The 23,655-nt window shown below is 41.9% G+C and overlaps 1 protein-coding gene across 1 annotated transcript in view; it reads right to left on the reverse strand.

Moving 5' to 3' along the window:
• The window catches only part of Bmper (BMP binding endothelial regulator), a 108,533-nt gene that overhangs the window by 61,149 nt on the left and 23,729 nt on the right, over positions 1-23,655 (reverse strand). Inside the window, exons 5-6 of the mRNA XM_008837831.3 lie at positions 21,031-21,360; positions 14,992-15,328 (exon numbers count right to left, since the gene is read on the reverse strand). Of these exons, the coding sequence (XP_008836053.1) occupies positions 14,992-15,328; positions 21,031-21,360 (667 nt within the window). The remainder of the gene's footprint in view (positions 1-14,991; positions 15,329-21,030; positions 21,361-23,655) is intronic.

Genomic DNA, 23,655 nt, shown 5'->3' on the forward strand with positions numbered 1-23,655 from the left:
AGCTACTCACTCATTAGCTGCTCAGTGGTCATCACCTTCATCAGTGTGATAGCACTGAGATGGAAGAGAAGTGATGTGAGGGTGGCCCAGGATACACAAGGGCAGATTAACTCTGGCACTCTGTGCAACACTATAGTGCATACAGCAAAACATATAGGAGATACAGAACCTGGTGCTATCTGTAGCTTTAGGCATTCACCAGGGAATCATGGAATGTCCCTGCAGATAAGAGGGCGATGGTAAATTGTGAATCCCACTAAGAGCAAATAATAATATTCTCCTTAAGTCTCCAGAAGAGAGATTTATCTTTCAGGAAAATGTGATTTGCTTTATACCGTGAATGAATCATTGGTAAACAGGCACCTGCCCAGGGTACTCTTCTACTGAAGGTGTATGGTGCAGAAATGTCAGCTAGCATGGAGGACAGGCACACAGGTCACAGGGGTCAGCTACACCAACATTTCAGAGGTACAGGAATACAGCACCACACTCCTCTCCTCTTGCCCCTTACACTGATTTACTCCTGTGCAACTAAGATTTGATCTCAGCTCAAATACCATTCTGTCAGTGGTGGAGCGGCATGTATGCATGTTTGTTAGTGAGGACTCACTTTGATTCAACTTTGTCTTCATTCACTGAACTTCATGAAAGGGAGAACCAGGTCTACTCCAGTCACCACTATCGCATAGCACAGTGTCCATCACTTAACAGTGCCAAAAAAAAATGTCTTTACTGAGGCTTTGAAGAGAGAGAAGAACAGGAAGGAGAGAAGCAGGGTTTCTTAACCTCATCTTCCCTGACCTTGTGTAAAGGTTCCACTATATATACACACAAGTATGTGTGATTTTATCTGAGACAAAAATCCCCAAACCTTAGCCGTCTTCAGAATCTTGGAAAGAACTAGGATCTTCCTAGAGTTAAGGATCAGCAAGTTACCAAGACAATGTAACTTGGGAACATTTTAAGTACAATCTGAAATGAAAATCACCTTTTTAAAGAAATTTATAAGGCAGAATAAATTGAGAAATGTCTAAGTTGTCACTAAAAGTACAAAGAACGTGGAGGAAATAAAAAGAAAACAGTTCAAAAACTTTGAAAGTGCACAGCCTTAGAATTAGACCCCAGGTCCGTGATGAACTGACTTTCCACACTGAAGTTGGACGCTAATGTGCATCATCTTTAGAATTAATAATGTGGTACCAAAAAAAAATAACACATTGTTTTAATCAGAGAGAGGACATCATTTTTAACTGTACATATTGCATATTTATTTTTTAAAAGATGAAATTAATTTATTCAATAGCCAGCCAACACAAACCACAGCATATTTCTTCTGCAGTTTGAACAGAACATTTAGTTGAAAACAATCAGTCTTTTGTGAGCTGTAGATACACCTCAATAGCAGAGGTATGTGAGAGGCCCTGAGTTCATCCCCAGTACCGCAACAAACAAACAAAACAAAAACAATCATTCAAAATAAAAATGAATTGTATATCAAAGATTGGCAAAGCCCAACTGTTTTAGTTAAAATATCTGAGGTCAGGGGTGGGTTTTCAGGAAGATCTATGACCAGATTGTTAGGACGATGGTAAAAAGCGGACACACTGGCTCAAGGGACACACTGGATCAGTTAGACGTGGCTCAGATCCTAGCTAGGCCTGCTTTTTACCTGGTGATCTTGGACAATATTGCTAACTCCTTTAACTTCAGTTCCTTATTCATACAAAGCAAACCATGCATGCAGGTAAAGACTTTGCCCTCCACATATCACTTACAAATGTGCTCCTGATTATAGCATTGCCATTATCAACACTGTAACGCATTTCAGACTTTTCCAAGCCCCAGGCTCTTAATGTACATTCATTCAACAACTGCCCTTACTCCTGTTCAGAAGGCAGGGACCCATTATCTAGAATAACAGCCTTCTGCTGTCAGTCAACATCTGAACTTCTCTTTTTTATTCTCCTGAAGTAAACAGAGACCTAAGTTTTCCTGCAATCCACGTTTGCCATTCAGGTCAATAAATCCTTGCAGTGGCCACAAAACTTTGGGTCAGTATCTGCTTAATGTCTTTTCTTACTGACTTTGATCACAAAGACAAAATGAAGCCTCTAATTTCCTGGTTTCCTTTTCATATGGAAAAGCTTTCAGGGTTTCTGCAAGGTCTTCTCACCCATGTGTTCTGAGCTGATGGAGTGCATCCTACCTTACTGCACACATGGCCATTTGCTGGGGATGCAATGCAGAAACCAGCTCCCTTCTCTCTCTTCAAACTCCAAATGCTAGGTAAGTCCATCAAGATCATACAGAACAGCCCTTTCATATTAAAAAGAATTATTCCACTATCGACACCAGATTTCCCAGTTTCCTTGCAAAGCATTTATTTCTCTACTTTCTGTGCCCATTGGCCAGACTCTTTAAAAGCTTGGAGTCTAAGAAAAGGAAGCAGATGGTTACAGACACATCCTCTAGACTGCTCTGGCTGCAGAGGCCTGGGGTCCCTGTCTGACAGGATAGCTGGGCCCTGGTAACAGAGCCCAATTGTATATAGTGCCTCTTTCCTGCTACTATATTACAGGGTCTTAGGCAATTACCAAGTGGTTCCTCCACTGACCTCACTGTGGGAAGCCACTTAATAACCAGGAGAACTTTGACTCTGGATTCTAATTCACCACGACCCACATAGCAAGTTTAATACGTTCTTTGGCCATGACCTTATGAGGGAGGAAGCCATAAGACCAGTAATTTCTGCTTAATTAATGAATTAACATAACATAAAGGGATCGACTTGGGGACTTGTAGTTTAAACTTCGTAACAGGTAATTGCCACTTTTGTGTAAGTGGGAAAACGCTTATTTTCTAGCTGTTTTACCCAGGAACTGCATCTCACTTGCTGACTGACAACACAGGGTTAGAAGAAATCTATATCCCATCAGTCAAATAAATACCTTCACAAAAATAAGTCTCATGAAATTAAGTCCCCAGACTTCTCACCAGAAGCTGTATAGATTCACTCTGTGATTCCTGAAACCAGTTCAGTGGTTCCCAAAGAGTGGGACCCAGGAACTCAACAGAAATGCAAATTTTCAACATTCACCTGGACCCACTCAGCTCTATGAGTATTTCCCATTCATGCAAATGAACTATTGACATAACACAGAATATATAGTAGGTATTTGAAAAACCTATTTGGAAGCCAGACATGGTGGCACACACCTTTAATCCCAGCACTGGGGAGGCAGAGGCAGGCAAATCTCTATGAGTTCAAGACCAGCCTCGTCTACATAGTGAGTTTTAGGCCACCTGGGACTTCAAGAACACCCTCTCTCAAAAATATTTTTTTAAAATCATATTTGGTAAATAAATGGTGAATCAGTGATCTTGGCCTTAAACCATTGCTCAATACAACCTTCTTTCAGTTAATGCTGAAAGACATCAGGATGAGCCTTCATGCATGATGAATGCTTGGGTACAAAACTATAGTGACCCAGTCTCTACTCTGGTCTTCTGATGACTTACTGTCCACAAACCTGGGAGGTGATGACATTCCACCACCCATTTTTCCACTAGCAATTCATTCAGGCTGTCCCCAGGCTCCTTGACTTTGATCATGCATGCTGTCCATCTATGATGGATGGAGCATTTTGCTTGGTCTGTTCACCAATCCCACTCTTACTTGTGTCTTTTAGTTTTAGACTGGGAAGTTACCTCCTTTGGTGGCTATGAATTCTCATAGCATCCAGCAAGCCTTCCATCAGAATCGACACCTGCCTGTGGATGCACCAGTTACTATCTCCCACCCTCTAGCCTGCACTGCCTGGTGTGAGCCCAAGGACCAATTTATCTTATTCATTGTCCCATCTCCATCACCTTCAACAGCACTTTATGCAGTTATTTAATCAATCTCAACTACAAAAGAATCTCTGTACTTTTTAAACAAATGTTATATACAACTGTTCCAATTCATTATTGATTGACTAATCTTAGACATGAATAATTAACCTAGAAAAGAGGTCAGCAGATACGAGAATTTAATAAAATTGTTACTCTCCATATCTTTCTTTTTTTTAAATTTTGCACTCATGAGTATTTGATCCCCAGCCCTAGCACTGACAGAACAGCATCCCTGATTGTCTTCTGACTTGCTAAGTCAGAGGGAAAATGAGACTCTATCTTAGATCGCCATATAAACCAAGAGAATGTGGGGGAGCTCCTGAGAAGGCAACCTCTGCCCCTCTTTCACTTTTGATGTGCCCCATGAATCTAACTTTTGTCAACTTGATTAGGAAATGAACAGTTTGGGATAATTGTGAGACACAGCCCAGCCTCAAGCTCCCTGAAGCCCTGACATGCTCCCAGAGCAGCACGGGGCCAGCGTGCCTTCCTGGAGAATCTCATGATGCAGCCAGAACGCCAGCTGATTTCACAAGATGCTGTGTCTGCCCATGTGGCTGCATTGAGTCACAACTCAAAATACAAGTTCCAACCACTCTGTATGTGGCCCGATGGAAGCCAGCCCATGCATGCCAACTCTAAAGACACCCCTTCCCAGGTGTCCTTGATTTTCAAAAGTGCTGGCATCCTGCTGGCACCCCTGATTTTTCCAAAGGACAGGCTGGAACCACAGGCATAGTCCTGTCTTCACGAAAACAGAAAGTCCTTGCAGGCACCATGACAAGTAGAAATGAACTCTTTGGTCATTCTGTCTGGGACTTACAAGAGAAACCTCATGTAGCCTCATGAGAGCCGATTGGGTAAAGATATGATCTCTTCTTCATAATGAAAACTATGTAGATTCAGGGGGGATAGAGCCCTTGCCCACAGCCACTGTCACTTATTCCTTAACTTGTTCCAGAAAGGATTTAAATCAGCTTCAGAACTACACGCACAATGAAATAAAATGAAATTCAGCCAACGAGGAAAATAAGAAAGATAAAAATGAAACCAGGTTTGAGATTAATTTTTAAATAAAATCCATGCCCCAAAGTTGTGTATAGTTGATAGAAATAGGTCACAGACTTGGCCCTGAGTTGTCTGATAACTACTGGAAACACAAAAGATATAGTCTGTGACCTAAAATTCCTTCCTTTTTCTCATAAAGGAGAGCTCTGGGTTGTCCTCTTTGAGCACTTTTATCACTTATTTTACACATAATGTCAAAGAGCATTACTTTCTCCCATCTATCGAAGATAGAATTGGGACAAGAGGAGGAAGATAGACGCTAATAAGAAGACCTAGGAACCAAACACTTTCGGAAAGATGTGTCTAACTGCAGTTGGTACCCCTTGTAAACCTTAAGTTATCAAGCAGAGGTAAGATGATACTCAGCTTTCCACTGGAGAAAACAAAGCATTACTGGCAGCAAAAATGTGAAAAGATGTGAAAAATTCTTTTCTTTTCCTGCACTTTGAATTGCATTCCTAAGAAAAATAAATCAAGATGTGTGAATTTCTCTGCTTGACCTCTGGCCTCTCTCCATTGCATGTTAGGGAGAGGTCCAATATTCTTTACGTTCAGATCTATCTGCTCCATTTTATAGAATTAATTGTCCCTTCTACACCTTCCCATCCAGTTCATTTCTATTAACTGAAATGATTTGTGAAGAGCCCACTGCAGAAATTTTAAATCTTTCCAAAATAATATCTGGTTTTGTTTTATTTCGTCTTAGGAGAAAGTATCAAGTTCTGCACAAGATAGGATGTTCTTGCAGATGGCCTAGGAAATAACCATGTATAATAAAAGAATAACACTTATCCAAGTTCAAGCACCAGAAGACCCTGGTCACTCTGAAGGCAAGCTCCACACGGACAGTTTTATATTTCAGTGGGCGAAATAACAACAACACACCAGCGTGACAAGCACTTGTCCTGTGGCAGGTGGGGTAAGGACCTAATATGAGTGTTGCCATAAGCCTCATGGCAAGGTGGTAGGCCCTCTCACCACCTCTGCTTACACCCGGGCCTCCATCCAGTGCTTTAGTGGGAGAATTCACAAACCCAATGCACCTACTCTTAGGTAAAGGAGATCAGGAGGTGACCCAGACAATCTGATTACAAGGCGGTGTACCTGACAACTGTGCCACAGTCACTGGGTACCACATTGCTCTCTACAAGCCTCAGTCATGGCAGATTCCCTTCTAGGATTACCATCTCTACCATGGATCCTGCTGCTCCCCTGCCTTGATGATGTCCTCACCAACTTTCCCCACACTAACAGCACTAAGACTCTTCTTGTTTGCTTAAAGTTGACTGTCTTCAGTCTTACCTGTGACATAACCTTATTTCCTCCATTGTGCTTATTAGAGTTGGGAATGGCCCCATTTCACATTACTCGATAGCAATTCTTTAAAGGGCTTTGTTTCTTTTGTTCAGTCCCCAATAACCATGAGCACCACAGTACTATAGCAGGTGCTCATTGAAAGTTTAAAAGGAAGACAATTCAGTCTTAGAAGGCCATGAAGCTCAACATATGCAGAACATGTAAAACCTGCATAGATGGGGATAGAACCTGAAGCAGTCATGGCAGCCCTGTCCACACTGTCCCCAGGGAGCCAGACCGGGTGTTCCTGTCAGCCCAGATGTTCCAGTCTATCTCTTGGTGCCACAATGAACTCTATAGTGAAACAAGGAAATTACTATTTATGTAGGCCTCATTCTTACAGATGCAAAGGGCTTCCCATCTATAAATAATGAAAATAAATGAAGTTATACCACATTGCCTCCTGTTTACCAAGAGGTAATCAAGCTGCTCCCTAAGCAGCCAGGAGAGATGCTACAAAATAATTAGTGTTTCATGTGCCACAATGACACTTACTCAAATCTGTGTTCAAATGCCTCATCTAATTGCATCTCAAAAGGTAATTTTCTGAGACGAAACACAGCAAGGTTCTAGAATGTTCATGTTTTAAATAAACCCACAGTTAAAATCATGAAATCAAATCAAAATTATGTTTAACCTTGGACAAGGAAGGTCGGGCTTACATATGCCAAAGAGTCTGGTCTCTGGAATATTTTCCTTGACAGTGACGTTTTCTAACTAAGGGTTTTGGTCGCCAGTTAGTTAACATGGAATTTAGGGTGGGAGTTGGTATCATCTGTTACCAGTTCTAACCGCGAGAGTAATTGGAGGTCAAAGTCATCATTATGTTAGACCTTCAGGAAGGGCTGAACACTAAAGGTCAGCCACACAGGCAGTAAAAATTAAGGCAGTGATCAAGTCCCAGTAGAAACTCAGGGCACTATATGCTTGGGCCAGCTTCCCAGGTTACAAATACGCAGGGAGCATTGCTCCACATTGGGGCCAAGAAAAACTAAGAGACTGTGAAGTATACTTCCTGCACTCTACCCTGTGCATCCCTTCTGGTTTTCATCTGAACCCTTGCCTAGATCAATTTGCACCCTTGAATATGATGCCTTTGGATGAGTCTGGTTCACATTGTTGCCTCTGAGGGTGGTTTAAGGATGATGGTGTCAGAGTAGGGCTGTTGTATTATGTATACTTTGCTCTGTTGGTCTTTGTGTTTGAATACTGGATAGTTGACCCAGCCTCTCCCCTTGGGTTAGCCTATCTCTTAAGACAGGTGCAACTTTTTGTCTTTTTCCTTCAAAGGACATGTATTTGCTTAGTTTCGATAAACACAACAAGATTTCAGACTTAGATGAAATGATGCTCTGAGGGTCTTTATACTTCTCTGAGTGTGTGCGCCTTTCTTTTCACTTTGCTGTAAGAAAATTGGACTAGCAGGAATGGCACCTTGAAGCTGAACCCCAGGTAGCTAGAAAGCAAGTTAAGACTGTCTCTTGGGTCAGTTTTTATTATTATATTTTAGTCTATGTGTATGAGTAGTTTCCTGCATGTATGTTAGCACAGCACTTGTATGCAGTGCCCAATGAGGCCAAAAGAGAACAACAGGTCCTCTGGAATTGGTGTTATAGACAGTTGTTAGCTGTCATGTGGTGCTGGGAATTAAACCTTAGTCCTCTGCAAATGCAGCAAGTGCCCTTAACCACTGAGCCATCTCTCCAGTGCCTCTTGATTCACTTCTGATCAAAACAACAAGGATGATTCTCCCTGTGGCTGTAGTGGAGGGGAATGAATGAAAGGCTGAGGAGACAACACCCTAAGACTTATTTAGGTAGGTCTGGATGAAGGCTCAAAGGCAATGACAGAGCAGAACGGATATGACTCTCATGAAGAAGGCTAAGTGGTACCAGGGTGGAAGGTTAGGTGGTCGTCAGGCATCGCTGTGCTGCTAAGATAGGAGGCTACTTAGAAGCCCTAAGACCAACTGAGAAATGCCAGGACAGAAGCATCTGTGGATCGAACTATGGCATAAATAGCAAGGTCAGGCACCAACTGAAGGAGAATTGGAGCCAAAGGTTGAAGTAACTAAAAAATGAATTGGAGTACACAGAGGAAGACTCAGGTTCAGAGGTATTCCCTGGCCTGACCCTGCAGTCACAGTGAAAGACCCACACTATAAGAGATACTCACAAGTCTGGGAGCACCAAAAGGGAGTCAAAGGTACTGCTTACTCTGAGCATCCCAGTTCCCCCAAAGACAGGAAGTGTGCAGACTCTGTATATGATACATGAGCCTGAGGCTCAAGACCTGAGATAGACCCAGAACCAGGGCAAGCAATAATCTCAGTAGATCAGCTGACAATGCAGGTGGGACGTACAATAAAAGATCAGGGATGTTTCTGGGCGAAAAACAAAAGGATAGGAAGATAAAAGGCATTCACAGGGAAGGTAAAATCCAGTGCCGAGAAAGAGAGAGCAATACAACGCAGTGCATCTGTTAATGACAAACACCATCAGGGACTCTCGGACCAGAGATAGATCATTTATAGAAACATAAGCTCTATCTTTAGCTTACATCAATGGGGAAAACTAAAACATATCAGAGAGACAGGAGAATGAACAAGGACCAGAGTCAAGATCTTCCTTCGGTATTTGGTAGCTTAGTTGGGGAGTGGGGAAGAAGGTATGGTCATAAGTACCTTAGAAAGCCCTAACAGCAGGACAAACATTTGAAGCTTTAAGCCAGTCTTCTAAGGGCTATAATTTGGTAATGTGAACAACCCAGGAATCTAGTGCCACCTGGTGTTGGCATACCTTAAATTCCAGATTCAGTGTGATTAGCTCATTCTAAAGGCTGAGCCAACTAAAGGAAAGTCAGACCTACAATGTCACATGTTAGGATGAGTGTCTTACTCACTTAGAAGGCTGATTCTAGTGGTAGTGCTCAACAACCAATGAAAGAACAAACAAAGATGTTTCCAGTATGTTCACCTTTAAAGTAAGGGAAATTGGCAAGATTTTAATTATAGAATACAGCAGAGTGCATCATATAATTTTTGCACTGAAATATGAAGTCTCTGCTTCTTGCCTGTGTATCTCCTTTTGCTTTACAATGAATGATTAGTTTCCTTAATTGGGAAATACAGTGTGGATCAGTCATGAGGCCTGTGATTTCCCCTGGGAGAAAGACACTGGCAGCCCTGTAATCCCAGAACATCCAACACACCATCCTATCCATAGTCCGATATTCTTCTGCACTGCCTCCCATCTCCCTACCTCCTAGTACCTCATGGGAAAGGGACACATCTGTAAATCTTCTGGTGTTATACCAGTTCCTCACAGCTGGGAAAACCACTGCACAGGGAAGAAAAGAACATTTCATAGCCTGGGAATTCAGATGCTTCCCCGGTATGCACAAGTGAACAAAGCTTGCTTGCTGGGAGCCAGACCCTGTTGAGGAGCATGAGGAGAAGACAGAGCAGGGATGTCTGTGGACTGTAAACATCTGAGCTCCACCACACGTCAGGTCTTGACTTCTCTGAAGTAGAATGTAATCCTACCCAACTTCAGAGTCCTGCCTTGCTGGCAAGTCACATGCACTTGCAACTATGTCCTCTGAGATGTAGGTTGGAGCTAGGAGAAAACCCACTGTAAACCTTTCATGGTCACAAGGCAACAGAGCCTGTCTTTTCCCAGTATTGTCTGGGGAAACATCGGGAAGAGACTCCCTGGGAGGTAGAGTAGCCTCTGCATCTTAGATTTCTCAATTGGCATCTGGGGCACAAGGAGAAGCAATATGAGACTTAGAGATGTGAGAAAGGAGGGCATCAACACTCTGCTCACCACATTCGCAGAGGGGCCTATGTGTGAATGCAAATATATTCTAAATCAGTTCATAATCATTATTTTATAGCAAACAACCTCTCTAGCTCCCAAGAATTTCTCAAGACATACCAGTGAAGAATAATGAAAAAAAATTGCTGAAAGGGATTATTTAATTTAAGGAAAAGTCAATTAGGAAGGTTAAGACTTTAGACACATTGTCAACACAGTATTTTTACATGATTTGTTACTAAATTATTTTGTAGTCAAACATATTCAATTGGCAAATTCAAGAAACTCACTCTGATTACAAAGAACTTAATCATATCTCAATATTTTATATCAAACTGGCCAAGAGAGATCAAACTGATGTGTGAATTAAAAAATAGCAAAATGTTGAAAGTTTCCTAAAGGAGAAAAATATTCAGACTAAAATGTACTTCATTTATAAAGCAAATAATATAAAGTGCATAGTACAAAGTCAATTCCTTCAAAGTGGTAGTTTTTCAAATATTTAGACAATAGGCTATTTATTAGCAAAGATGTTAAATTAGGTAAAAGACCAAAATAAAATGAGTTATGAGTCTTCGACTCAGATATATCAGAATTATTTTAACTTTATAGAAAACACTGTCACAATAGAATTTACCTCATGGAAAGGAAAGTGTCATATCTTTAAGGAGATCCAAAGGCAACACTGTGGGAAACCCTTTATTTTAAATTGAAGTTTTACAGAGCTCTTCATATAATATATTTTGATCATATTTAGACACCCTTCCCCATCTGCACCCCTCCTACAGCATCCCCCCGCAGACTTCATGTACTCTGTCATATATATTAAGGCCTATTGATACAAGTCTGTGTCCCCAAATGTCCTTCGGTATGTGTCCTTCCACTGGAACCTGGTTAACCTATCTAGAGTCACATTCTTAAAGAAAACCAATTCTCTCTCTCCCAGCAGAGATCGGTTGCCAATAGTCCCTCAGCTAAGGTTGGGGCTACTTCCCCACCTCACCACTTCTATGCTGGGATTTTGTCTGGCTTCAGCTTGTGTGGGTCTCAGCCATGTTGCTGCCAGTGCTGTCAGGTCATAGGAGTAACTTCCTAGCGGTCTGGAAAACATTTCCTTGTGGTCATCCACTACCTTTTACAGTCATTCTGATCCCTGAACCTTGGGTGGCAGAGTTTGATATAGGTGTCCTATTTAGGGATAAGCACTCTCCAATCTTTTATTCTCTGCACTTTGCCCAGTTGTGGTTTTAAACTGAGAAATAAACTCTTCACTCTGAAAACACAGTAGTGCCTGGAAGCTTGAGTGTGTGTGTGTGTGTGTGTGTGTGTGTGTGTGTGTGTGCTTTATAAAACTTTCTTCTTTATCATATCAGTAAAGGAGAGATATTTCTTTGGAGGATGAGAAAAATAAACAGAATTAAGTTCCAATACATTTTATGGTAGTGACTGCTCTTGCATTTCTTTAGTCGTGTAATGACTCATAAAAACATGCCACAGCCATGATTCTGACCACATACTCATACTAAGGTTTATTTCGGGAATTCCGCCTGAGATTTCAAATATAACAGGCAGAACTTTGCAGGCGTGGGGTGCCATGTGATTGCTGCTTTTCTTTATTCTACAACAAAAGCTAAGTCATTTGACAATAATGACCATGCCATCTTGATTGGCACGTCTTTCAGTGTCATGAAGAGAAATGGTTCATCCTGAAATTGCTTGAAGACTTCACCAGTGATTACCTAAAACAGTGGGCCCCTGTGATGAGAGCAGGAGCCAGCACCAATCAAAAAGTGCAAGGGCTGGCTGAGGGGTTAGGAAGGTCCCCATAGAAAGGCAGGAACACAGGACAAGGGCACAACATGGGCTGGAGCACTCCATCTGCCATGTGGCGGCACCTACTGTGCAGTGCCTTCATTGCTCGGATCAATGATGCCCCCAGTGCTAGATGAAGGGGGTACAGCGTGGCTGGCTGCCAGGGTTACCCAGCTGAAAGAGGCAGGGCTGGGACTGGGTTCACCTTGCGCATCGCTCATCATCAGTCTCCTTCTTCAGAACATCTTCCTGGAAAGCCTAACACTGGCACCTCTCTGGAGCTCCACTGATGAACTGCCTTTCTATGTTGCACCTTGTTTATTTTCTTCTCCTGCCACATGTGTGCTTCAAAGAAGAGTGAGAAGCCCTGGATCTAATCAGTACTAGACCCCCCTACTTTATGTGAGCACACCCCCTTCTGTTGTAGAGTGAGGGTGGCAGGAGGGTGTGTGGCCAGCAGAATTGTCTAGATTCCCATCCAGAGCTCTTTGGTCCTTTCCAGGAAAGAGTGCCAGACCTTTAAGGCCAGTTTACACCGTAATATGCCCGTGATTGGCAGAATACAAACCAACATCCCCGCCACATCCCCTCCAGCCTACATATACAAAGCTCCCAAGAGCATGCTTGTATTTATCCAGTCTCGCCACATCCAGCCTCTGACACGAACAACTTCCACCATGCAGCTCTAGCCGCTGCAGGTGCTTTAAAGTGCAGAGGGGAAAGGTGGTGGTTTGAATGAGAATGTCCCCCATAGCCTCCAAGTATTTGGACATTTTGTCTTGGACATTTTGTCTCCAGTTGGTGGCATTGTTTTGAGAGGTTTTAGTAAGTGTGGGAGCATGTCGCTGAGGTTAGGCTTTGAGAGTTCTTAAGCCTTGCCAGGTTTCCAGTCTTTCTCTTTCGCTTGGCTTTCGGCTCTGACCATCTCTGCTGCTGTGCATCCCCCCACCATTATGGACTCTAACCCCTCTAGAATTGTAAGCCATAAAACCCTCTTCCTTCTATAAGTTACCTTGGTCACTGTATCTTATCACAGCAACAGAAAACTAACTAATACAGAACATAACACTAAGTAAATCACCAGAACCAAAAGTATGGGGATTTGGTAAAAGTGACTGATCTCTACAGGTCTGCTCTCCAACTTTTGTTTTAACACAATTTTTTTGAAAAGACAGACTAGTGCATGGGAGAGGCATGGCCTTTCCATCCTAGTTTTACAGAGAGAAGAACCCAATCCAAGCCTTCAAGTGGAATGCAAGAGCTCCACAGGAGGGCCCTTTCCTATTTGTCCTCTCATGAATGATGAGAAAAATGATGGCAGCCAGCAATTCCAGCACTTTGAGCTTTCTGGTTCACAACCTCATTAACTATGGACAGCAGCTTTTTCAAGGCATGATTCTTTTTATCTCACTCCACAGACAGATGAACTGAGGCTTAGGGAGTCAGGAAACTGTTCCACTTGAACAGCCAGTTGGGTCTTGAAAGCTGGAAGACCTACAAAGTCTTTTTAACTTTTAAAAAACTTGCTTATTTTTATTTTATGTGTATGAGTGCTCTACCTGCATGTATATAAGTGCACCCATGTGCGCAATGCCCATAGAGACCAGAAGATGATGTTGGATCCCCTGGAACTGGAGTTTCAGATGGTTGTTAGTGTCCATGTGGGTGCTGAGAAATGAACCTGGGTCCTCTGTAAGAGAAGCCAGTGCTCTTAACCACTGAGCCATCTTTCCAGCTCCAAACTCTAATTTCTTCTATGCTCTCCCAAGTCCCATCACACTTCAAGTGATGGTGTTTATATTGTAAAAGGGGCCTGGGTTATCAAGGAGCTTAATATATTCATGGTCTTCAATAGGAAAGGGTGAGGTCAATTTCAATAGGAAAGGAACAGGCCACCCTAGGGGGCAGAACAGAGAGGAGAAAGAAGGGAACCCAGAGAATTCAGATTATAAAAGATCATGTTCTGAGAGAGCTGAGTATGTGACTCGGAGCCAAATGGCTTGGCAGAGACAGCCACATGCTCGGGGATTTGTGATGACAGGGACAGTCTTCTTTCCACCCCACTTTGAGCTGCCTTTATAGAACTTTATCTTTTATGTCCAAAGATCAAATTAAAATAAAAAGATCACATTTAATGAGAGCTAAGGGAAATAAACTGGTGGCAATTAAAGAGTAAAAATAGCCTCGCTGTGGATGCAGACCACAGGAGTTTCTAGTTTTAAAAGGCACAGGCAAATCACTTAAACAAGGCCTTTTGGGATGTGTTCCTCTCATGTTTCCTCCCATACCCACAGTGGTTGAAGTTACAGGCAGCCATGGCTCTTGAACCCATGGAATTGTGTGGTAACGGGAAGCATAACAGGCCAAACTCATCAACCTACATACGAGACCCTGTGGCACAGAAGACTCCTCTGCAGACAGTTTCTGGGTGTGAAATGGAGTTAACACAGTTAGAAAAGACAGAATCCCTCTTTTAATGTGACCCTTTTCTGCCTCCAACCTCAAACCGTTTTTCTACTATCCTCTAATTCTAGACATGAATTCTCTTGATCAGCAGCCAAAGAATCCTCACTGGGTTCCTTATTTTTCCATGTGTGGATTTGATCTGGGCTAAACATGAGGCACATGCGAACTCTTCCTTACACCTAGAATAACCCAGCTCCCTCAGACACACCGCCAGAGTGAAGGCAGATTTCATTTCAACAAATCACCTTTGCCCTGCACCATTACAATCAAGGCCATCTCTAGTCTTCTAATCAGACTAAGTACTGGAAAACCTCTATGGCTTTGAACCAGCTTCCCAGTATACCTGTAGGCATGAACACAGATTGCCTAGAGAAGACAGGCCTTGAATACTTCATAAATTTCCCAGTTCAGGACAAGATGAGTTAATGAACAGTAAGAAGCAGGAATGATTGTTCCATGGTTTGAGGCCTTGCTTTGCATTAAAAAAAAAAAAAAAAAAAAAAGTGACACACTGTTCCAAGGTAAAGTCTGTCCTTGGTCTGTAATATAAACTCGTCCCTTAGAATACTGAACTTACCGGTAGAAAGTAGTGTAGTCCACTGTTGAGTGGCAGGTCTGGAACTCCCAAGATTTGAGTTTCTGGCATTCTCGATGGGCTCGGAGCTTTACCTTCACTGTCCCTTGACATAGCTCAGGCACTGGCTTCCTCTGTGGTCTGTTGCAGAATTCATTGGACTCCACCCTCCATGATTCAGCAAAGTCATCCACATCAAACTTGAAGTTTCCATCTCCGCCAATTAAGTCATCACGTTTATGTCCGTTATAGTTGCCACAAAGACCACAGAGCTTGCCCTTGAGATGAGGAGCAGCCATGACCTCCACAAAACTGTCTCCATCCCAGGATATTTCCAAGCCTAAAGGGTAAGAAGAAAAGAGAATCAACCACTCCTGAACATTCCAACAATCCCCAAAAGTATACATCTTCACACAGTACATAACGGCCATCATTTTCCAATAAGTAACCCCTAGCCACTGTCCAAATTCTCAAACACCCTTTAATCTCACCACATTAGATGTTGTGTACATCAATAAATCACTTATTCTAGAGGGTTCAGGATTTTTACATTGTATAATGCTTACCTTCAGAATATCTTCTGCACTTCTGGTTTGACTTCCATAGGTAGCTAATCTTTCACTATCCTACTCTAGAATTTATTATTTTTACTCTTTCCTAAAATAGTTGTTTGTTCAAATTGTGCCTTTGCTTATGAATGATGACTATAACCTGGAAATATGAATAAATAAACATGATAGTTCTTTAATGTCATTTTTACTTTTTAATCCAATGATTCCCCTATATAATTATTCTTCAAAGCACCAAAGGAAATTTTCCAAGTTATTTGCTATAAGGAAACTATTAAAGCAATACACATATAAGTTGTGAATGTATCATATTCAAAGGATACACTGAGATATATGAAAGTATTCACTCTTTATTTATGGTCAGTCCTAAGACACTGACAGACATTTCCTGGTGTTGAGTGGTTGGGAGAACGTCTACTTTGGGACCTCCATTCCTGGGATGCTCACAGGTTTCACTATCTGAGGAGGAATTTGCCACAAGGCAATGCCATTGGGGTAACAAAAGGGACATGAGGAAGACACACTCAGAATAGACAGTCTAAAGCTAGCATTTCCTAAGTCTGAACATGACCAGACAGGAAAGAAGGCTAGCCAAGTAGCTTTCCCACGAGAAAGACACATAGCTGCCACAAGACGGAGTTCATTTATGGACAGTTATTGGTAAAATAAACTAATGGCTTAAAACTGGGATTCTTAAGAAATAAACAGCCCCCCCCAAAAAAAAACCAATGTAGTAAATGGAAAGAACAGAGAATTCTTAGTCCAGTACAAATGGTTGAGAAGATGTCTTGGTTGAGAGCAGAGGTTGGATTCAGAAAAGCAATGAAATAGATTTAGAAAAAGAAGAAAGACCACATGAAATGTCTCTTGAGAGTCATTTAGTGGAGAAGACAGTGACAGCACCAGGTGCAGAGAGAAGAGGTACACAACTGGAACCCCCATATACCACCTAGCACATGGCTCTCCATGAGACATGGCATCAACTGTGACCCCCCATATACCACCTAGCACATGGCTCTCCATGAGACATGGCATCAACTGTGACCCCCCATATACCACCTAGCACATGGCTCTCCATGAGACATGGCATCAACTGTGACCCCCCATATACCACCTAGCACATGGCTCTCCATGAGACATGGCATCAACTGTGACGCGCAACTTCCATAAGGCGATTTCTATTTCTGTATACTCTACCATCTAACACATTATCTGGCACATGTTATATACTCAGTAAGTGAAGAAATTACCCTTGTAATGTTGATGCATTAAATCTGTAAAGCCAAGTAAATTCTGAGTTTCATGCTAGTTAAGACACTGAAATAACTGTTTTGAAAGAAGACAAGCACACTGTAAAATGATTTGTAGTACACTCTCCAAGGTACAGAGGAAACCTGACCTCAGAAGCCTGCAGTTGGGCAGTTACTCAGCAAGAAAAACGAGGGGAGAAAATCAATTCCATACCAAGTCCAACTTTTAGAGTGTAATTCCAAAAATTTTCCATGTTGCTAAATTTTCCAAACTGCAAATCTCTTTCTTAGACAGCAGGTAAATACTGTTCTTCCACGTGCCACAAATAGGAGAGAATTTACACCCAAAGGAGCTCTAATGTCATTACTGACAGTGGTAAAGTAACCTTGAAGCTTTGGGCAACTGAGTCTTGGGAATTCAATGGTGGCAAATAAGCAGGTCACTGTTCTTTCTCTTGACAGACTGGTGATCTACGTGTGCTTAGAGAAATACAAACCCACAGTGTTTCAGTAAGCTCTTCTCAAAACTCCTGGCATCACATTCATAAAACATGGTCCCCAAAGCAAGAGAATAATTTGTGATTCACTCTCTGTTTTTCATCCTTCTTTGTTACTAACATGTTGATATTTTCACTGACCAGCACCAGGCTTCATGTTGGAAGGAAATGAATTTCCCACTACAGATGTCTTTGTCTATTGCGCTATCATTTGTATCTGTCTGTATGAATTCTTTTCCTTGCTGTAAGAATACAATCCATACAAAATAGATTAGAGTCATGAAAGGCATAATGCTAGCTAGCTGTAACTGAGAGGATGGTTCTTCTAAATGATATTTTAAATAGGCATCTTATGAGAGGAAAACACCATGGAAGTGTTTGAAAGGCTGCAGATAGACCTTTCTGCAGCTGGGATGAATTTCCCAATTCTCTGCATGAGGAATTGGGAAGAAATAGTTAGCAGTCAGCAAGCTAAAGCTGAAGCACATGTCCCATGTGGGATGTGAGCTACATCTGCATTCCTTCCACTTTAAGAAGGCCTTCCATTCTCCGCTTCTTGACAGTGAATCTTTTACCAATGTACGCTTCACCTTTCCAGTGTGTGACTTGACTCAGGACTGACTGCTTGCTGGGTTTGTTTTGTTTTCTTTTGTTTTATGTTTGCCATTTCTTTTGTATTGATTTGGTTTCTGGTCACTGATGCTTTGGTCACTTAAATAGGATAGGAGATGCAAAAGTCTGTAAATATTCCATAGTGAGGTGTAAAAATAGAGGATTTTTTTCTGCTAAGATTTTATACCAGGATACATTCTGAGTTCAACAAGTGTACAGCTGTAACAAAATACAGTTTAAAAGCCATGCTCCTCCTGTGTGGATAGGTTCAGACAGACCTGATATAACTCAGGTAGAGATGATGGAATAAACTGGTGGCAGAAAGGAAGTATACATTTAAATTATTTGCTGAGAACTCAGAGTGTGTGTGGTGGGATAAATAAGGCAGCCAACAACCTATAAGGCCAGTTGTTAGTAGGTAAGCACGGACAGCCTGATTCAACTACATTACGCACCACCTGGGTGACTGAGTCAGAGTCCATCAAGTACTGAATTTATAAACCACAAAGGCAAAGAGCTGTCTTTTCCTCTCCTACCCTCCAGCTGCAGGTTTGAGGTAAGCTGCTGTTGTTGTTCAGACAGTACCCTTTGATCACACTAGCTTATAAAAGAAAACAAAACCTCATGAAAGAACACCCAAAGGAAATGCTGTGATATTTTAGACAATCAATGGGTGATAAAACAAAAATATCCCTAAGGGGGTCGTCCAAACTGAGATGACTAGACAAGAGTGGAAACGCTATTGTCTGGAAATCCACTCATTTCATTCAAAACACAAGTACAAAGTAAGTTCAGTGTCCAGAAGAATGAACCGCTTCTCCAGGAAGCAGAAGGGTTATGTGATTTGCGTGCTACAGAAAATCGTTCAGCTGGGTGTTAAGGGTACCATAAAATTGCTTACATCGTGGAAAGAGAGATGGAAAAATAAAAGAAATTGTAAGAATGAGTTCGAGGTCTAGAATAGTAAACTTCACTAATCTAATTATGGTATTTACGATGCATTATTATTTTCTCAGCAGCCTTGCCGTCTTGCTCAGTTTTACAACAAAGAATCCTACAAAGAACACACTTATTCCATAAGGTGTTGCCAGCTGTGCATGGAACAATGTTGAATCTCCTCGGCTGTTAGTAATCTTCCAGGACCCAGGATTTCTTTGCGAACTGGCTGACTAATAATTTCCGTATCAGTGCAGACCACTGTACCTCACTGGCTTACAAACAAGATAGCCAGGGTGCTTCTAATTGCTTCTGTGTAATAATAGGCCATCTTTGACATACTTTACCGGGAGTCAGAAACTGTTGGCTCCTTTAAAGGAATGAGATAGGGGAGTCTAGATTTTCAGAGTGATATGTCTTTTTGGATACAAGAATAAGTCTGAATTTTCTAAGCAGGACTAAGCTCTTAGTCGAATGAGTAGAGCCACCTGAAACATGAAGAGCTTTGTCGTCTTTGCTGAATGTCTATCCCAACACATGAATATTCAGTATTGTCTCACCAAGATGATGCTGTGCTCAGTACCCAAAAGCTCCCAGACTGTTCCCTGGCATCCTGCCCTGTTTAGCTAAGCCGGCATGCCACAGGTTCAAATCGATTTATCAATACAGAAATTTGGCTTGAACTGAAACAATTACCAGGGTTTTGAAGCATCAGCAGAAATAGTCTCTGCAGACCCTTAAAAGTGCCTGGTCTATTAAATGTTTCCCTTTGAAAAGTATATTACCTAAAGAAACTGGAACTCAATTGATGCCTTTACATTATTAAATTCTCATTAAAGAGAAAGCAAAAAGGATGCTGATTTCCTTAATAGATCAGGCTTAAAGACCTAGAAAACGTCAGGAGAGCAAGCAGTGTAATATTCAAATACTGACGTGCATTAACCAAAGGTGGCATGTCCAGAACCACGTGATGAAACAGAAGGGCACATGACATGAAGTCTTTCTCTGAGGATGATCAACATGAATTGAATTCTACTTCCAAAATGTTTTCCTGAGACAACACCTAACAAAACAGAATTTGACCCTGTGGACCTCTGGTAGCCACAGGAGAACAGCTTGGCCTAGGAGGGATATGTCTGGCCATGGGGTGGAAACCCAGAGTACAGAGGGCCTAAGGTTACTGCGGAGAAAGGGCCTCAGTCACTAGCTCTACACCAAAGCCTAGCTGAGGGACACACTTTCAAAGCCAGCCTCCTAAGTGTTCCGTAGTAGAAATAATGTCCCTAGCTATCAGCTGGGAGAGCAACCTCCCCCAGAACTAGGGTACACTGCCTGTTGATCACACATGGTTCCTGCCACTATACTTCCTTGTGCATACTCACACATGATGGCCTCATTCTTCCTTGCATCAGATGACCAAGTGGAATCAGGCTACCCTGAACAGCAGGCAGTTTAAGAACAAGCTCTTCTGTGGTAGACACTTAGGTGAGCTTTCTGTTACTTATCTTTGTTTTAAGGTACCAGGGACTGAACACAGGCTAGGCAAGCACTCTACTCTGAAGCTATATCTCCATCTATTTTTTCATTGATTTATTTTTTTGAAATGGTCTTTTTAAGGTGTTTGGGTAGGCCTTGAACTCTTAATCCACTTACCTCAGACTCCCTCATAGCTTGGATAACAGGCCTGTGCCACCAGGCTGACCTTTATTTTTCTTTGAAATAGCAACTGACACTAAGCAACATACTATTAAAGATCCTCTAACCCCTGTTTTGGGCAGATACTAGCAAAAAACCCTCCTTTTCACAGATGTGAAATTACACATGGTTGACCCATGGGAGAGATGCTTATAGTTCCAAGCTGGACATCGGTGCCCTAAAACAGCAACAAAGTTGCAGAGAGGTTGTTTGGCGGATAGAATGAGAGTGTAAAGGCTCTGGATGTCCAAAAATTGCAAAAACTGGTGTAACTGGTGTCCAATTGCAAGACTCCATGTGGTGCAACTGTTCATGGTTATGGCATAGCCTCTTTGAGATGTGCCTTCTCCCCAGCCCAGGAGCAGACAAGGCCTTCCCTTTGGTTTCCCTAAAAGAAGGAGGCACACTCCAACCAGGTGCTGCTGCTGATGGCATCAGTGAGGTGGAATAAGTGTCAGAGAAAGGCCACAGAAGAAGCCCAACCTGCTTTGGTGGTCACTTTCAGGAGGTAGCCATCGAGGTCAATGTGGAAATAGGGTGCATGGCAGGGCAGCGCAATGCGCGAGCCATTCCAGCGCACCGTGAGATGCTGCTGCAGGCTGACTGTGCTCTCACCCAGCACCAGCTCCACAGACTTGGTCCAGGAGAAGGAGCGGGTCCTGCGGGCGTCATTCTTCACCAGCACCTGAAAGGGCGAGGCAGGGGAGGAGCAGTCTTTTGTCAAAACATACTGACACGTCCCCTGAAAATTAAATGTCCGTCCATCAAATGTGTTGTAGTGGGGATCTCCAAATACTGTGCAAACGCCGGGCTCTGCGAATAGGTGAGAAACAAAAGTAGAGTCACCACCAAGCTGAGGATGCAGAGAAAGCTGAAGTCCCTGCAGTGAACCTAGGAGGTCACCGAGCAAGAACAGGACTTAGTACAGATGCCTGAAAACAATCAGCTTAAAAAAAGTTGAGTTGCTATGAAAAGTTTTACTTAAATATTTCTAGTGATTTTATGTTTAAAGGTTATTTAGTACATCTCTGAAGTTTGAAAGCATCTTTCTTCTATAGCTTGACATGTCTCCATGAATAAAGAGGTTAAATTAAGACTACTAAGAACAGGCCTTACTTAATAATGCATATAAACAATAAATTAAGTACATAAATATATATCAGCAACTTAAATGACAGCACATGAAAACATTAGTGCCAGTTCTATTCCACTAACTCAAAACTTTAGAAGAATGGTACGTTTAATAGTATTCATGATCTTAAAGAAAATCATGGTGTTCAAGTATTCAAGCTCAAATTGCTAAGAAAAATCAAAATAATTACCAAACACATTCATATATCAGAGAACGGAACACTGATGAATACTTACCGAGGGTGTTAAAATGTTTTCTAGGAATATGTTTTTTACACTTGGATCTACATTCCAAAAGCTAATGTTAAATTAAATTTGGAAATTTAAGATGTTCTGATGGACTGCCAAGCTGAAATACCTTTAACTGTATTCATGAGACCAAAGTAAAGCTCTGTGCTTTGAGGCATCTCAGAAGGCATAATAGAAAATTAAATATTATTACTTTTTAAAAATAAAATTTGTTATTGGTTAGTTTTCTGTGTAAATATATTTTATCTGTTCCTAAAAGGCATGAATCAGCAGGGAATTTATTTAGAGAAAATGGTGTAAAAGATGAAAGATCTATAATAAACAATACAACTTCAGCTGGGTACCCAGGAAGCCTGGTCAGGAAGATGACGAGTTAGAAGCCAGCCTGAGCTACATAGTGAGACCCCAGCTCAAATAAAAACAAAGATAAAACAAACAAAAACAGTAACTTCCAGTTAACACAAGAACAGTAATCAGGCCAAGAATAACCAATAAAAATGACCAGGTAATGGGCGTGAGATTGACATATAGGGTCAGGGCTGAGCCTAGATGAGGGTTATACCAGATGACCTGGATGTACAAGTGCCATCGAAACATTGCCACTGATCTCCCACCCTGTGTGGAGAATGATGCTGGTCCCTGGCATGAGTCATCCTCAGTCTTATGGGACCCACAGAGATCACACACATTTGAATTTTGCTACATTATTTGTTGTACTCATCTCCTTTGTCCATATTTGGCAGAGACAAAAAGGAGAGTTTTTGAGATATAAGAGTTTCAATGGATAATTAATGTTCAAGCACATATGAAAGGTACCAATCAGGACAGAAGTGGCTGGGTTTGGCAGTGACATTTGAATCCAACCTCCATTTCTGTTCTTTTCCTATTCTTGTACTACTCATTTTTCCTTATGGTCTCAATTTTACTATTACTTGCTATGCATTGTACATGGCCCATACCTTCCTAATCTCCACAAGAAGTACCCCACCCCAAACGTCTCCATAGTGCATGTGCCGGTCCTTGACCCATGGCAAACATGCCCTCTCACACAGTTCCTCATAATATGATAACTGGAATGCACTGCTGGCATAAAAATGTAGCGTTGTGATTGACAGGATGGAGGCCATTCATAACTATGCCCCAGGAGAATGAGAGCTCAGAGTTAGCACTCCCATGTGCCACAAAGGACTGCCTCTGACACTGATGGCCAAATCTACGTTTATTTGTCTGCTTGTCTTTTAGCTTCTTAATTTCACCTACTCAGCAGGATGGCATAGAACCAATCAAAGCTCTTGAATTTTCAAGCCTGTAACAGATGACCGCAGCTTAGAAACGTCAAGATACTACCCCACTACCAAAGAGTCAGCCATTCAGCTCCTATGGGTGTCCTTTCAGCTGTGAACAGGTCTGAGAACTTCCCACACCTGCCACCACATGCTGCGGTAGCAGTCTTTTTGCTGCCCCAGTAGCAACAGATGGCTTGTCTTGATGTCCTGACCACAGTTGCACCAACACTGTCATTAGTGAAAACAGTAAACTGATAGATCGTCTCTGAGGATCACATAACACTAAGCACTTCTCAGTAGATCCATAAAATGAACTATCTTCCTGTTATTGAAAAAGTTTGTGAGTAATCCTTATGATCGGGAAAATACTTTTGACATATTAAGTGAAAAACATTCAACTGAATTGTACGTTATTTTTTTATAGCTTAACTATCTTATAATC

Source organism: Nannospalax galili, unplaced genomic scaffold (assembly GCF_000622305.1).
Source record: "Nannospalax galili isolate Female #2095 unplaced genomic scaffold, S.galili_v1.0 scaffold739, whole genome shotgun sequence".
Taxonomy (NCBI): Eukaryota; Metazoa; Chordata; class Mammalia; order Rodentia; family Spalacidae; genus Nannospalax; species Nannospalax galili.